General features: G+C 58.4%; 2 protein-coding genes across 2 annotated transcripts; one reads left to right on the top strand and one right to left on the bottom strand.

The window, feature by feature from the left end:
• Nucleotides 1-65: 65 nt before the first annotated feature.
• SCHCODRAFT_02631854 (uncharacterized protein) lies at nt 66-4,821 on the bottom strand. The gene is made up of 7 exons (XM_003030504.2): nt 4,435-4,821; nt 4,328-4,379; nt 4,096-4,276; nt 3,005-4,045; nt 2,408-2,942; nt 804-2,222; nt 66-464 (listed from the first exon to the last, which is right to left on the bottom strand). Exons 1-7 carry the CDS (start codon nt 4,627-4,629, stop codon nt 351-353), a joined length of 3,537 nt encoding a protein of 1,178 aa, XP_003030550.2. The 5' UTR covers nt 4,630-4,821; the 3' UTR covers nt 66-350.
• Nucleotides 4,822-11,929: 7,108 nt separating this feature from the next.
• On the top strand, nt 11,930-15,177 carry SCHCODRAFT_02507141 (uncharacterized protein; the record flags this gene model as incomplete). Its single annotated transcript, XM_003030083.2, has 7 exons — nt 11,930-12,415; nt 12,468-12,695; nt 12,746-12,919; nt 12,981-13,067; nt 13,140-13,232; nt 13,287-13,770; nt 13,820-15,177. The coding sequence occupies 7 exons, from the start codon at nt 11,930-11,932 to the stop codon at nt 15,175-15,177; spliced, it is 2,910 nt and encodes a 969-aa protein (XP_003030129.1).
• Between the last annotated feature and the right edge of the window lie 181 nt (nt 15,178-15,358).

The following is a 15,358-nucleotide window of genomic DNA, read 5'->3' as shown; positions in this document are numbered from 1 at the left end:
AATGCGCCTTCCGAGTCAAAAATTGCTCGACTCCTTCAACGCGTCCCCAAAGGACGCTCCCTAAACCCCCTCAACCGCCCAGCTACATCCAAGAAAACACCATCAATAGTACAACACCGATACACCGGTATACAGCAGCTATAGCGTACAAAGTTAGTAGATCGGTACAGGTATTCGTCGCCCTTTCCTCTACACCTCCCTCCTCGCCCTCCACCTCCCTATTCTCCAATCACCCACCCCAGCCGCCTCCCGCTTGACAACCACAACACCGTTACGGCTGACGCGTAATCCCCACCCTCCCCCCAAATCCCCTCCTCTTCTGCACCTACTCCCCCTCCTACCCTCTCCTCCTAACTCTCATCCCCAATCGCCCGCCCCGCCTGCAGCTGCCGCACGAGGTGGTCGACGGTCGCGCGGCTGACGCGGTAGTGCTCCTGCCAGCCCTTCCACGGGTGGTGCGGGTGCTGGGGGTGAATGGTGGTCAGCGTTCTGATTCAATCGAGAGAAGGGCGAGAACAGGAAGAGGAAACGGGCGAGACCAGAAAGAGGAAACAGACGAAGTTTAAAGGAGCAAAGACAACATAGAGCGGCCGCGACGCCAAACGGAAGCGACGACAGGACGCATCATGGGAAGAAAAAAATCCAGAGATGAGAAAGAACGACAATCCAGACGACCCCCCAACTAACGATCCATTCCAAACACAACAATCCAGTCCAAACAATCCAGTCCAAACAGTCCAACCACAACTAACAATTTAAACAACGAAAAAAAAAAACCCCTCAACAAACAAAAAAACACTCACCATCCCCGCAAACGCCCTAAAGATCGCATCGCTCGTGCCGCGCGGTTTTCCCGCCAGAAACTTCGCGAGCAGGACGTCGTCGGCCTGCGTGTACCGCTTGGGCTTGCCGGTAGGCGGTTTGGTGGGGTGGGTGGTGGATGATGAGGTGGAGGGTTTGGTGGTGGAGGCAGAGGCGTTAGGTAGGCGGGAAGAGGATGAGGGATGGGTGGTGGAGGCGGAGGTGGTGGGGGGTTTGATGGTGGAGGTGGGTAAACGGGTGGTGGTGGTGGAGGTGGAGGATTTGGGCTGTGATGAATGAGTCGCTTTCGTTTGAGACGGTGCAGAAGAGGGATTAGGTGGGCGGGTGGGTTGTTGTGACGAGGAGGGCTGATGAGATGACGAGGGTTGATGTGACGAGGGTCCGGAAAGAGTAGTTGGCGACTGGGCAGTTCGTGAAGAAATTGACGAGGACGCCTGGGTAGGCACAGACGGTCCTGCAGGAACAGGCGGCGACGTCGCGTGCACCCCAGGCGACGTCGTATGCGCCACCGGCGACGAAGATGCCGCATACCTCGTCTCCGGCGATGACGAGGGGGACGTGTACTGTGCCGAGTACCCCTGCCCGATCCCAGCTGGCGTGAAGCTGCTCGCTACGCCGGCCATGGCGTATGTTTGGTCATATGTGGTATACGGGGTGGATGTTGGCGCGTAGCTGGTGGATGCCGACGGTGCTGCGTATCCCGTAGACGGCCGGGTTGGGTCGGTAGGATAGCCCGCGGAGGTGTACCCAGTTGACGGCCGCGACGCATACTCGGTGGACGAGGATGTAGAGTAGCCGGTTGACGGTCGTTGCGAGTAGTCCGCAGGCTGCGCCGGATAGGCAGCAGTAGATGTGCTCGCATAGCCAGCGGACGACGTCGAGGCATAGCCAGCGGACGAAGTTGACGCGTACCCAGTGGTCGACGTGCTCGCGTACCCGGTGGTCGACGTCGAGCCATACGGAGAACCCGTCGCCCCGTACCCCACCGCAAAGGCCGGGGTAGTGACATACGGCGGGGCAGAGCTCGTCGCCGTGTAAGATACCTCCGGAGGCGACCTTAGCTGCCGCGTGCTAGCCTCAGGCGTCCTCCGGCTTGTCGTACCACTGGCCGCAGGAGCAGTTCCTGTCGTCGCGCTCGACACAGGCCCGTCACTTGTCGTGGTGTCTGTGTCCATAGCGCTCGCACCCGTGTCCGCACCACTAGTCCCCGCCCCTGCCGCATTACCGCTCGTCCCTGGCGTATCCCCAACCGCACCACCCGTCCCACCACTACCACCCCCATACACCCCCTCCGGCGCCTCCATCTCCACCTCCGGGACCGCGTTCTGCAGCTCGGGGTCCAGCTCGTGGCGATGCCGGCGCCAGTACTTCATCCACGAGGCGCGCGAGTGGTGCGGGGCCTGGGTGAGGGCGTTAGCATCGTTGCCTGTGCCCACACGTTACTCGTCCTCCACACGTCGCTGAACGGACACATCACTCCTCGACCTCGCCATCCAGCGTAAGCCGGCATGCGCTAAATGCATCACCACAATCCCAACCCACAAACCACCCACGATCCCAGCCCACAAACCACCCCCAAACTCACCTTCTCACAAATATCCCGCCAGAACTCGCCATCCATCTTCCGCCCCTGCGCCCTCCTATACGCCAGCGTGCGCACCAGAAACGTCACGTCCGCGTCTGTGAACGCGACGCCCTTGCCTGTGGTGGAGCGGAAGAGCGCGCGCGGGGGCGAGGGGGAGCGGGAGGGGATGGAGGGGGTGGAGTCGTCGTCGTGGTCGTCGTCATTGTGAAGCGAAGGATCTGGATCTTGAGACTGGCCCGAGGGAACTTGGGGAGACGTCTCGAGGGTATGGGCGGACGTCGATGCAACGGGATGAGGGTGATGCATCCCCGGATCCGGATGTTGCATCCCCTGCTGCTCGCCATACTGCCCATAGTACTGCGCCTCGTACCCATTGTACCCCGAGGTGTCCATCTCGCCTTCGCCCTCCCCCTCTCCTTCACCCCCTTCCTCCTCCTCATCTTCCTCCTCCGGCGACGGCGACAGGCAGTGCGACATCTTGTATCCGCCGAGCCGCTTCTTGTGCTTGTTGCAGTAGCGGCGCCAGGAGTAAAAGCTGCAAGGCGAGGGGGTGAGCTTTTCCTACCCATGATCCAAGTAAACGATCAACAAACGTACGTATGATGCGGCGCCTTCAACGCCACCCGCTCACAGATCTCCCTCAAGCTCAACATTATCCCCGCATCCTGGCAGTACTGAATATACCGATCCAGATACTCCTTGTCCTCATCCGTGAACGCGTGCCCGCCAAATCTGCTGATCTGCACCCGCGACGGCGGCGTCGGCGAGCGCGGCGGCGGATTCGAGCGCGCGACGAGGACGGAGGCGTCCAAAGGACCTGTGCGCCGAGAGCGCCGGCCGCGGAGGGGAGGTGGTGGAGGTGGTGGTGGAGTTTGGCCGGAGGCGGAGGGCTCGGAGGCGTCCCCGGTTGAGGGATCGTTAGAGGGCGAGTCAACGACCATGGGCTCGGGAGAGGGGGGCAGTTGGGGCGTGACGGGCATGGCGGCGGCGAGGGTGTCTTGGGGTTGGTGGGGGTGTTGGGGATACGGCGCGGCGTAGGTTTGTTGATGCTGCTCGTACGCCATGGTGTTGTCGTAGTACGCGTATTGCTGCTGCACCCGCGAGTAGTCGTACTCTGGTTGCTGTTGAGGATATGCGTGCGGGTACCATGTCTCCTGCTGCCTGTACTGCGTGCGCAGGGGTTGGGCGTCCGTCATCGCCATCGCGTGCGCGTGCGTCGGGTCGACCTGAGTGTGGGCCTGCTCTACGTGCGCGTAGTGCATAACGCTGTCCGCAGCAACCTGCTGCGTGGTAGTGGCCCATCTTGGCGTCGGCGCGTAGGAGTAGACCGAAGGGATGCCGTGGTAGTTGCCCATACTGTCGTACGTGTAGCCGGAGTACTCAGGGACGTACTGAAGGGACGCCTGTGTCGCCTGGTCGTGACGCTCGGTGGTGGTATCGTGAGGGAGGGCATGCGCGGTGCTAGTGGCTGCCAAGGGTGCATGCGCAATGCTTGTAGAAGCTAGTGAGGCCAGGCTACTCGCGGTCGGCTCGGGCATGTAGGATGCCGTAGCGGCAGCATCCGCGGGTGCCGACGGCGCGGGCGGGATAGGTTCGGGAGGCGCTGCCGTGTCTTGGGGAGCCTGCGCGGGTGGGTCGCTGGGTAGTATGAGCAAGGGAACGCGTCGAGTGACCTGCAGAATCCGTACCAGCCATCTTCGTCCCATTCGTTCCCCTGGACCTTGCAGCCCGCCCACTCCGTCCGCCTAGTCTGCAGTTCGCCGGCTTTGATGCACTCGCGCACCCAGCGCGCATCGAGGATGATCTTCTTGTTCGTCTTGTGCGCCCACTGTCTCCAGAGCCGCTGCCCGCTCTCCGTCCTCGGATTGACTGCAAGCCAAGTATCAGCACTGTCCCAGCGCGCATCACTCCCTTTCTTACTGAGTATATACGGCACCGCACTGTACCCGAGGGACACGTTCCCGCCGTGTTCCTGCGCGCGGTCAGGAAAGCAAGCTCGCGCCGCGAAGGCAAGGTGGCGCACGCACAACGATGAGGCGCTGGATCTCCGCCTGGTCCGGCACGTCCTTGTCCACGTACATCGCCAGCGGGCACCCCATCATCGGGTCGACGAACAGATCGGACACGGGGGCCGGCGGCGGCGCATGGCTGGTCGTCGGCGCGCGCGTCGAGGACGCGGTGTCCAAGGCGCGACGCGTGCCGGGGAGATCGCGAGGTGCCATGAGTCCGCTGGGCAGTTGTTGTTGGGACTCCAGGAGGACCCGGGAACTGATCTCAATCAAGAATGCACCTCCCACGCCCGAAGCCAAGACCGCGGCCCCTCGTGGCTGGCGCCGCCGACGATGGGATCGTCTTACAGAGCCCTGTAGGTGAGCTCTGGGTGAGAGAGGGAGATGGACACTGGCATGGAGAACTCGGCGCGTTCACTGAAGCTGGAACGTTGAATTCATTTTCCCCCTTCGCCGGCGGCGGCGCTGTTTTAGATGAGATCACGTGAATGAAGTAGACTGGACCTACAGCCAGAAGTTATTGCGTTGAGCGGCCAGACAGCGAGTCCTGGCAGAGACAAGTGTGGTTTAGACACCACGCAGTCAGTTACTGCTGATGTACGGGCATATCAAGGACTGACCGGTCGGCAGAGTTTGATCTGTCGCGTATCTTTGAGCTTTAACATCTCACCTCAAGCGCACTTGTGTTGTTGAGCTTGGTCTATATCTTGTATTTCCTGTGCGTCAGTGATACTCTAGCCACTCATATATTCCCGAGAGGGTAACCAGAGTCATCGATAGATTCGTTGAATCTGGAAGAGAGGCGCGCTATGATGTATCTCGTAGATAAAGTAAAAGGCCATGAGTTGACAGATTCAATATACCTAGAATACAGAGCCTTGAGAATCTACTTCGAAGAAAGCTGTCTATGGATGATCAGCGAGAACGGCCTGGGGAGAGCTTGTGCGACCCCTTGTGGGTCCGGATTCGGCATAAGCCGATATTCTCGTGACCGCTGTAAGCGGTCCGTGGTCTATGGGGGTGGGCACCACCCGCCACCGGATCCGGCATATTTGTACATGTTGTGGTCACGCCTGGGCGCCCGTTCCGCAGTGTTTCCGTATCTCCTCCGTCAGTTTTCTGACTCTCGCTTCCGGATAAGGTGCGTCGGAAAGCGGCGAATCATAGCTACAATCCCACGTCGATTTTTAGTATTTCATTGGGAGGAAGCCGAGATTCTCATTTTTGTGGCTTCTGAATGTGCTATTGTTGAAATCCGACGACAGAATGTAGACCTTGTATGTAGCTTCCGAACGCGCTCTTTTGCGAGTTTGGGGACGAAGAAATGACGGAGGAGATAGAGAAATGGGATCAGTCACGCATGGGCCAAAAAGCACTGTGACACGTGTGACATGTCCGCCTGTTCCTCGACCTCGACGGTTCAGCAGCGCGTGCATCAGGTATCAAGTCCTTTTCACCCGGTGCACGTAAACAGGCATTGCTAGGACCCTACAAAGCTGCTCACTGCTCATAACCTCTTATCCTCGGCTGCTGTCGTCGTGTTTTATATTGCTATAGACTCTCCCTTCTCTGGGTTCCCCGTGGGCGAGTCTGCTTCGCATCAGTGGTAAAACAGCAGAACTGCTTCAAAATATCACAATCTTGGAGCATGGACTCTTTTGAGGCTGTCCGACGCGCACCTTGACTATGAAATGTTGAGAGAAGACAAGAACGAGTCTGACCTATCTTGTCGAGTAATTGCATGCTGTCTCTGAAGAACTAAGCGTAGGTAAAGTAGATTACAGCGTAGATCATACAATTCTGAACAACTTTGCCATACAAAGGTAAGCGATATGACCCCTCCATCGTGCACCTGCCGGACGACGATTCGGGGACACCCGAAGTCCACTTGTTGGCGCAGCATAAACATGACCAAATATGCCGGATCCGGTGGCGGGTGGTGCCCACCCCCATGGTCTATTCCGCCATGCCCAGGGTTTTCCGAAATGGAAAGAGGTTCCCACAGTTGGTCTCACGTGCAACCAACTTGGTCGCACGTGAGACCAACTTGGTCCGGCCACGAGGCGACGCCACATCGCGGCAACGCGCAGGCGCCCGCGATCAAGTTTGACACCAACCACTATCCGGCGATCCAGCGCGGACGCGACGTGGTCGCACGACCACCGACAGACGCCACGGAATGCCTCAGATGCAGGTCCAGGACCGCGTCCGTTCTGGAAAGAGGCGAGCAGGGGAGGGTCGAGCGAAATAGGGGGAAGGGGAGTACGCTGCCAGCGGGCAGTCACGGTCCTCAAGGCCGGCTCACACGATACGGTGAGTTTTCCCGCACGTCGCCGCTGCTAACAGCTACTGATTGTGCTCACTGGATAGGTAGACAACGAGCGACCGAGGTCGTATTGCGCGATCGCGCGGATGCGGCCCAGCCTCGAGTATCAGCGCTGACGAGCTCGCTCGAAGCAACCAAGCATGCCGTCGAAGCCTACTGCGACGGCGGAGACTGTACGCTGCGGGCGTACTCCCCATCCCCCCTCCTTCCCCCCTCCTCCTCCCCTTCTCCCCCTCCTCCTTCCCTTCTCCCCCTCCTCCCCCTTTCTCCCTCCTTGCGTGACCATCCGCGCACACCTGCACTTCGCAATTTTTCGCCCGAGGCTCTACAGACCCCACTGTCACAAGATCACTCGGTCGCGCTCATCCAGCAACGCGCCAAGAACCGCGCGCATCTATTCTGGTGCGTCGCGCACACATTCCCATTCTCGCATGCACGTACATAGGGCTTACACTTGGCGAGTTTCTCAGCATACTCGCCCCATATTCCCGTCTCGTAGATACTTATAGTAGCCTTGTATATTTGTTACAGTATCTTGTGAATATAATCAATTTGCCTCACTACACGAGTGTCGAGACCCGGGGATTTCTACAGAACGAAGGGCCCAAGATTCGAAGACTGGATCCCATCAAGTTGAACTTGATGTGATGTGAATATGCGCGTGCGGGCCGTCAGTTTGCTTGACGAGATGCCGTGGGGGTGGTGGCGCCGCGCAGAGCGCGCCGCCCGACGCAGTCGAAAACCCTGGGTGGGCGCCGCGCAGCGGCGCGGAAAACCCTGGGCAGCTTCACGTGAGTCATCGGGATAGTCGGGCGGCCTTCGGCCGCTTGGAAAACCCTTGGGTTGACCACCAAGCCCGTCCGTGATCCGACAATGTTCGTTTTCGCGGAAGCATCGACTCCAGATTTTCTTCCGTCTTATCTTTGCGCATCGAGCGCGCTCAGGGAACCCTTCAGGTGTTCCGTTAGTTCCCTGTGCCATTCTTGGATTTTCCTACGAAGGTTCTATCTCTCTACGCGCCTATACTCTCCGCCTGCCGCTCGAGGAGCCTTCTTTGTCGGCAGACGCCCTTTTGAAGCGGGAGATGGCGTTTTGGACGTGGGTATGCGGATTACTGCTTCATTAGTGCTGCACCATACCTTCGAGGGCTGCTATGAAGGCGTTCTTCCCCATACTCTGCTTGGAACATGGCTCTCGGTACCGGCTCCATGCTCTTTCATGATCCCGCACATGGAGTCCAGACTTCGAGTCCTCCCCACAAAAATCCGTTGTCGAGACCCGCATTCGTCTGCCCGCGGCAACTCGTCCTCCCACCCGTCCCTCGTTTTGTCGCGATGCGCCGTCCCGCCCTTACCGATGTTGCCATCCGCACCCCAGATGGTCAAGATGGCGGGTGATTCTGTGCGAATGACCGATACTCCTCGGCGAAAAGATTTCTCTGCAGTCTATTCGCGGCTCAACATCGCGGCACCCACTGCCGAGGGTCGAGAATCGTAGATTTTGTAGTGTCCCGCGCGGGGCTGTCGCGAGGGGCTCCTCGACCTGCATGTTGGTGTGAGGGGGTTTGTATTTTCTTTGCGATAGCTGGCTGCGCGCGGAAGGCCGCCGAGAGTTATGTCGGAAAAATCGGAAGTCGCAGGTTAGGCCATATTATGCCATATTAGGCGATTAGGAATCCGGGCCCTAGTTATGTTGCCCAAACGACTAATTAGATCGTGTTTCATAATTAGGGATACACGCCCTAATTGCACCTAACGAGGCCTAATTAGGGACGCCCTACCAGGAAAACAAAAAATAGCAGGTGGTTGCGAGCCCAGAGGACCCGCAACCACCTGCGTAGCATGGGGGCAGCAGCAACAACATTTATTGTCTATTATCATACTTAGTAGGGGTAGAGGAGGCAAGGAAGGGAAAGGGAAGGCCAGCAGTAGGTACGCTGTGCAAGGTTGGTGAGATGACGTCATCGGGTGCTTGGGCAGGACGTACCAAATCTCAAATTTAAGTTCCTCGACGTCTGTGTGCAGACCTACACGATCAGGATGATCAATGAAGATGAAGACAAAGTGTTAGAGATATCGACACACCATAGCCACAGCTGGAGAGGCGACCGAACACAAACGAGCTTGTCGGCGACGGATACGGCGATCTTGAGGAAGAAGATGTCGTGCATGCACACGCCATGATATGATGCGGTTGCACATCCCAGCGTAGGGAGGCTGATAGGTTTCGTCGCCGTCGAAGTAAGCGGACGACGGGAACCGTGCCGCAGCTGAAGGATGGTGGTGGTCGAGGACGAGCTTGCCTGGCCCGCCTTGGGGCTTACAAATACACTGACCGGCAAAATCCGATCTCTCCCACGCCTCATCAGCGATTTCGCGCTCAAGTCCGCATCGCAGCCACTAGCGTGTACTGTACTCGACTCAATCACCTCGAGTATGGGTAAAACTGCTCCAAATATGATCCCACGATTGTTCGCGACCTTACGCAACCGGGTAGACTGTTTCATAGGCGTCGAACAGGCCTTGAGATGACCTGGGGGAAGGAGGCCAATTAGTGCTAATGAGGCATACGAGGTTCTAATCAGACATAATGTCCGCCTAATAAGGGTCCCCCCAGCTCATAATTAGGGCGCTAGGGGGTCATATGCCTAACAATGCTTTTGGGATTTTTCCGACATACATAGGTTCAAGGAGACCGTTCGTATATTTTCGTGACTTTTTGGCGGCATTTTCTGTCCGTCGACGGACAGCTCAGTGTGCTGAAGACCCTGCACCGTGCACGTCGCTGCGGAGCGCAGGGAGGACCTGATCTCGCTGTCAGACGACGACAGGAGGGTGCGCCCCATGCTGCGATAGTCCTCGTGCACGTCGCGGCAGTCCGCAATGTTGATTGAGGCATTTGTGCTAGGCTCGTCTTGCACCTGAGCTCATCCTCGAGAGGTCCTCAACGGCATGGTCTTCACGCTCATCATCGTCCCATCGGCCGACAGACAGACCTTCGCGGTCCTCCCATCGGATGCCGAGTGAGACAGAAGCGAAAAATTCCACCACTCGTTGAGGTTCGAAAGCCTCGTAGTAAGGAGCACTTTACGGCTCTTCTGTCGTTCTTTTAGCCCTTCATCGCATAGTAGAGTCTTCTCCGATAGAATCACTGTCTTTGCTACCAACTTACGACTCGTTGGGACGCAGATTGCCCAACTGAAGGTCCCGCGCTCTTCGAACGGGGTCACGATAGGAGTCATAGGCAACCACAGAACGTTCTAACGCATCTAAGCACACCGTCCCATCATCCAGAAGAGCACGCCAAGTTCACGCGGGATGATGCCCGCCTTTCGTTCTTTGCAAACCCGGTTTGATAGACGCAGAATAGGCTTTTTACCGTCGCGACGTTGCGCAGTAAGAAAGTAGCGGAGGACCAAAAATCGGGGCACGCGCGGAGGATGCGGAGTGCGTGGACTCCAGATGCCCACCCACACCAAGGTCACAGAAGAAAAGCCTGGGAAAGTCGATGCGGAGGGCCGACCCGCGCGCAAACCCCTGCGGGCACGCATCGAAGAGGAGAGGCTTGTGGCGCATTGGGAGTGAGAAAGTCGAGTTTTTGAGTGGATTTGTTCGCCTCGGGAAGGACATCAAAAGAGGCTCGTCACCGGTAGACGCGGTCTCATCACAGATGACCCGAGGGGGGCGGCTTGGGAGGTCTTGGGACCGAGGGCGTGATGAGGGTAGTCGTCATGACGATGCCCGCTGGGATGAGTTGGGGCTTGTTTGTTCGTATCAAGAGTGTGTGTCACGGTTGAACAGCCGTGTGCGTCGGTACTCGAAAACAGGTTTACTCCTCGTCAGAGCGTTCATTCACTGCTGAGGTTCCAACGTTGAGTGGAATCACCGCGGACGACGGATGGAGTGATCATTGAGAGACGAGACAAAGAGACGGTATGTACCACCTTTGAGGAGACAAGGCGCCACCATCTGAAAGAGACGAGGCCACAGTTGAGAGAAAGAGGTCCATCAACAAGATGACGCGGTGGGGGAGCTAGCTCGCATTACAACGCGAAACATGGTGGAACGGGTTCAGGAGCAAGGAATGGACTGCGTACCAGGAACTGACCGTCACCGGTGGATGGCTCGCAATCGCTTATGAACACCGCTAGTGAGAACCTGGGCGTTGTCTGGGAAGAGCTCGGCCCGCGACCGCTCACCACACACTGTGTCTTGTATACAGAACGTGTGATGCACAATTCAGGGGGAGCGGCGCGCCCATACAAGGCGAATGGTGGACGCACCGTAGCGAGAGAAGCGGCGAGGCTATTCAACTCGTCGGTGCATCAGCACAATCATACGGGGGACGTCACGTCTGCCCTGCGGAGCCTCCCTCTCGCCGCCCCGAGCCGCGAGAGGCATCCCCGAGACGTGAGCACGTGCAATTGTTCAGAAGGAATCACAGAAGCATCGAGGGTACCCGCACACACATGGAGGGTTTGATGACGCGCTACACGGCGAGGGCGCAGACCAAGATACGCGCTAAGTAGGCGTGGCTGACTTCTCTGTAGCCTCGGGGCTGGGGAGAAGGCTGAGAGGGAGGGCCGACAGACAGACGGCGCCGAGGAGAGAGCGGGGAAGGTCCGTTGGATGTGGTAAGCTGCCAGCGGGGTGCAGTGTCCGGCAGGCTACTAGACAGCGCACGGGCCACGAACACTCGGATGGAGGCGCGCCGGGGCACTTGGCTGGGGTGCGGCATTAGTGGTGAGAAGAATGGGCGGCGATGGGCGGGGCGATTGAATCATCGGGCTTTAAAGTCTTTATGCGGGAGGATTTGTAGAGTGGAAAGAGATGCATGCGATAGGAAACAATGAGCAGACCGTAAGTGGTCTTCTGAAAGCCTTCTGCCACAAGAATGCAATGAAAGAGCGCACGGGGCTGGCAACGAGGGACGCAGGGTAGGGCGGGCAGTGCAGCGAACAAAAAGAGCTGTCCTGTTGTCCAGCCGAATCGAGCGAACAATACCAAAAGGGGCGGAGGGTGCCGGCCGGATCACGCGGCAGGAAATGGGGGTTTTGGCGGAGATGGGAAAATACGAATTTGGGTTGTTGGGTAACGTGTGAGCGTGTGTTGCTTCCTCTTGACCTTGATCTCTCCCGCTGCTCGTCGCCACTGCCGTCGCCGCCGTCGCTGTTGCTGACGTCCCGCCATGGCTTCCGCTGGCCGCAAAAAGTCAATTATATCCCAGACCGGCGTGATAGAAACCCCCAGCCCGGCCGTGAACAACCTGAACAAGTCCGCCTCCCAGTCCACCTCGCTCTACCAGCAGTGCTCCTCCCTCAAGTCCCGCCTCCTCCGCGTCCGCGGCTTCTCCGACTACTTTGGCCTCATCACATCCACCGATTCCCGCCAGTCCGCGGACCCTGTCACACAGCTCTGGCAGCTCTTCTCCTTCGGCATCCCGCTATGCTATCTCTTCGACCAGCTCCCGGATAGCTTGGGCCTGCCCAAGATCAACTACTCCACCTTCAACCCCGACAAGTATGAAACCAATCCGGATCGCGAGAAGAAGCACGCCATCATGCTCTTCTCCATGCGCGTCAGGACACCTGAGTTCGCAGCGAAGGTCCCTGGCGGCGAGATCTTCATCCCTACTGAGCTCCAAACTCGCGAATCGACCGACGGGCTTGTCAAGGTGCGTGTGACATGCAGCAGAGATGAGCGAGTACTGACCAGCGGCTCTTCAGGTCGTCAACACAGTGACCGCCATCGTGGACCAGTTTCCTCCGGAGCTTTTTGAAGAAGATCCGCCGACACCCCCAATGCTGCCCTCGCAGGGCTCTACAGACTCCCTTGCCTCAGACGCGATGCTGGCGCCGCCCCCGTCTGCCTTCGGTGGAAGTGCAAAGACCAACGTCCTTCGCGAACTTGTTGAGACCGAGCGGAAATATGTTGGAGACCTCGAGGTTATGCACGTACGTTCTCAATGTCCTTTCGCTGTGGCAACAGGCTTACTTGTGTACAGAAATACTCCCAAGCCCTCTTCCAGCGAAACCTCCTCACGCAAGACCTTGTCCTCCAACTCTTTCCCAATCTCAACAAACTCATCAACTTTCAACGCCAATTTCTCATCCAAATGGAGGCTATCAATGAGCAGCCATGGTCAGAACAGCGGTGGGGACAGCTCTTCCTGGACCACGTAAGTCCTGAAACCGACTGAGAATGTCAGCATGAACTGACATGCGCTATTCTGCCGACAGGAGGCAGGCTTCATCGTGTACGAGCCGTATTGCGCCAACTATATCGTCGCTACCGACATCGCGATAAAGTTCGAGAGCACGTTGAGGGTACGTCGCTTCTTGTACCTTACCAGCTGCAAAGTGGCTGTCTGTATGAAGCGGAGACTGACCGGTCTTTAGAACTTGAATGATATCATGAACGCCCAAACGGAACTCCCAGCTTTCCTGATCAAGCCGGTTCAGCGAGTTTGCAAGTATCCGCTGCTTCTGGATGTGAGCATTCACGCCATTCATAGTGTCTTTGTCGGCTGACCTCCCGGCCCGTAGTCACTGCTGAAGTACACATCACGCGAGGACTACCCGTACTATGACGAGCTCAGTGCTGCTGTTGACTCGGCGAAGCGCATCGCGGCGAGCATCAACGAGACCCAACGAGCGTCCGAGAACGAACAAACGGTCAAGAACCTTGCCCAGCGCGTCGAGGATTGGAAGGGCCACCACCTAGAGAACTTCGGCCGCTTGCTCCTTGACGACGTCTTCACCGTCACGAAGTCCGACATTGACCGCGAGTACCACGTCTTCCTGTTCCAGAAGATCATCCTCTGTTGCAAGGAGGTGCATCCGCAAGGACAGAACGGCGCGAAGAAGGTCAGCAAGAGCAACTCCTTGCTGAAGAAGCAGAATGGCCCTCCAATCCCGCAGAGCAACTCTTCCACTTCGAAACAGAAGTCGACACCATTGTTGCTGAAGGGCCGTATCTTCCTCAGCAATGTCACTCAAGCTGTGATTGTACCCGCACGACAGTCAACTTGTGAGTTACGTCTGCATTCTACCAGTATACACCGCTCATAGTCCACTAGCTGGTGCAAGCGGTTTGAACTCGGTCACCTACCCTTTAGCCGTCTGGTGGAAGGGTGATGACGACCTCGAGTTCTTCACTCTGCGATGCCGTCACGAGGACCAGCGCACGCAGTGGCAAACCGAGATCAACCGCTTGATCACCGAGGCCGCCCACAGGCGCGCGTCTGAGCGTGGCGTGAGCAAGGCCTTGAACGGCGCTGCCGCTGTCCATCCTCACATGCGGCAGCAGTATCAGTCGTACGACGGCCGTGGGACGCCCGGGTCCCCGCAGCTTGACGGCGGCGGACGCAGTCGTGGTAGCAGTGTTTCGCGGCCCAACGGCTCGCCGCAGCTGAATGGTCATACGTTCTCGCAGAGCATGAGCATCAACGGGCCGCATGGATACCCCCCACACGACGGTTTCGAGTTCGAGCCGGACGAGGACGAGTACGAGGATTACCCGACGACCTCGCATGGGCCAGGTGGTCGCGACACGCCCCAGGGGGCGCGGCGGAACAACGCGATGAGCCTACCGCACCCCGAGCGCGATTATGGTCCGCACGATCGACCGCGCGCGAACACGGAGGACGTGGGCGGGGCTATTATGACACAGTGGCGGTCTAACCTACCTCAAACACCGGGTGCGCTTCGGCCTATCACCCCGCGCCTTAGCTCTGCGAACAGCGCGGCAAGCTACTCATCGGACGCGAGCTTCGGTAACGATACCCGTCGACCGCCGCTACGTAGCCAGTTCAGCTCGAGCAAGCTGAAGACGACCTACGAGGACGACGGCGGGCTGAAGGTCTCGACTAATGGTACGAGCCGGTCACGGAGCGCGAGCCAACCGAACGCGTATGTGCCGAAGACCGCACCGCCACCGATGCCAACCATGACCCAATGGAAGTCCGGCGCGTCGATGGCGGGCAGCAGCAAGCGCGGCAGCGGGTCGAGCCAGTCCACCCAGGACAGCTCCGACTACTCGCCGAATAGCTCATCGCCCATCACCACGTACGGCTCGAGCGAGTCGTCGCTGGGTGGCCCCGCCGTCCGCACCTCGCGTTCGCAGCACTTTGACCAGCCGCCGACGACCTCGGTGTACGGCCAGCCGCCAGGGATGGCCGCGCCCGTCAAGGTCAAGGTGCACTTCCACGAGGACATCTTCGTCATACAGGTGCCGCGCTCGACCGAGTACTCAGACCTGGTTGAGAAGGTCGGGCGCAAGATCCGCTTGTGTGGACCTCGGAGGGACGATGGGCCGCTGCGGGTGAAATACAAGGACGAGGACGGAGATATGGTGTCGCTCGGGTCGACGGAGGACGTGCAGATGGCGTTCGAGCAGTACAAGCCTGGCACGCCTGTGACGTTGTTCGTGCAGTGATGCACCAGCGTCGCTTTTCTGCCCCCTCGTCGACTGCTTTCCCTTCCTCATCGCATCCTGTCTCGCGGAATCCCCCTCCCTCTCCCCGGTGCTTCAGCTCTGTACATGCTCTCGTCAACCTCGATCGCTCCGTCCTTTGCATGCTTTCTCCTCCCTCTTTCCCTCCCCTCCATCGCCCACG

This window comes from Schizophyllum commune (assembly GCF_000143185.2).
Source record: "Schizophyllum commune H4-8 unplaced genomic scaffold SCHCOscaffold_8, whole genome shotgun sequence".
NCBI lineage: Eukaryota > Fungi > Basidiomycota > Agaricomycetes > Agaricales > Schizophyllaceae > Schizophyllum > Schizophyllum commune.
The sequence above is the reverse complement of the archived record's forward strand: the minus strand, read 5'-3'. Positions and strand labels throughout refer to the sequence as shown.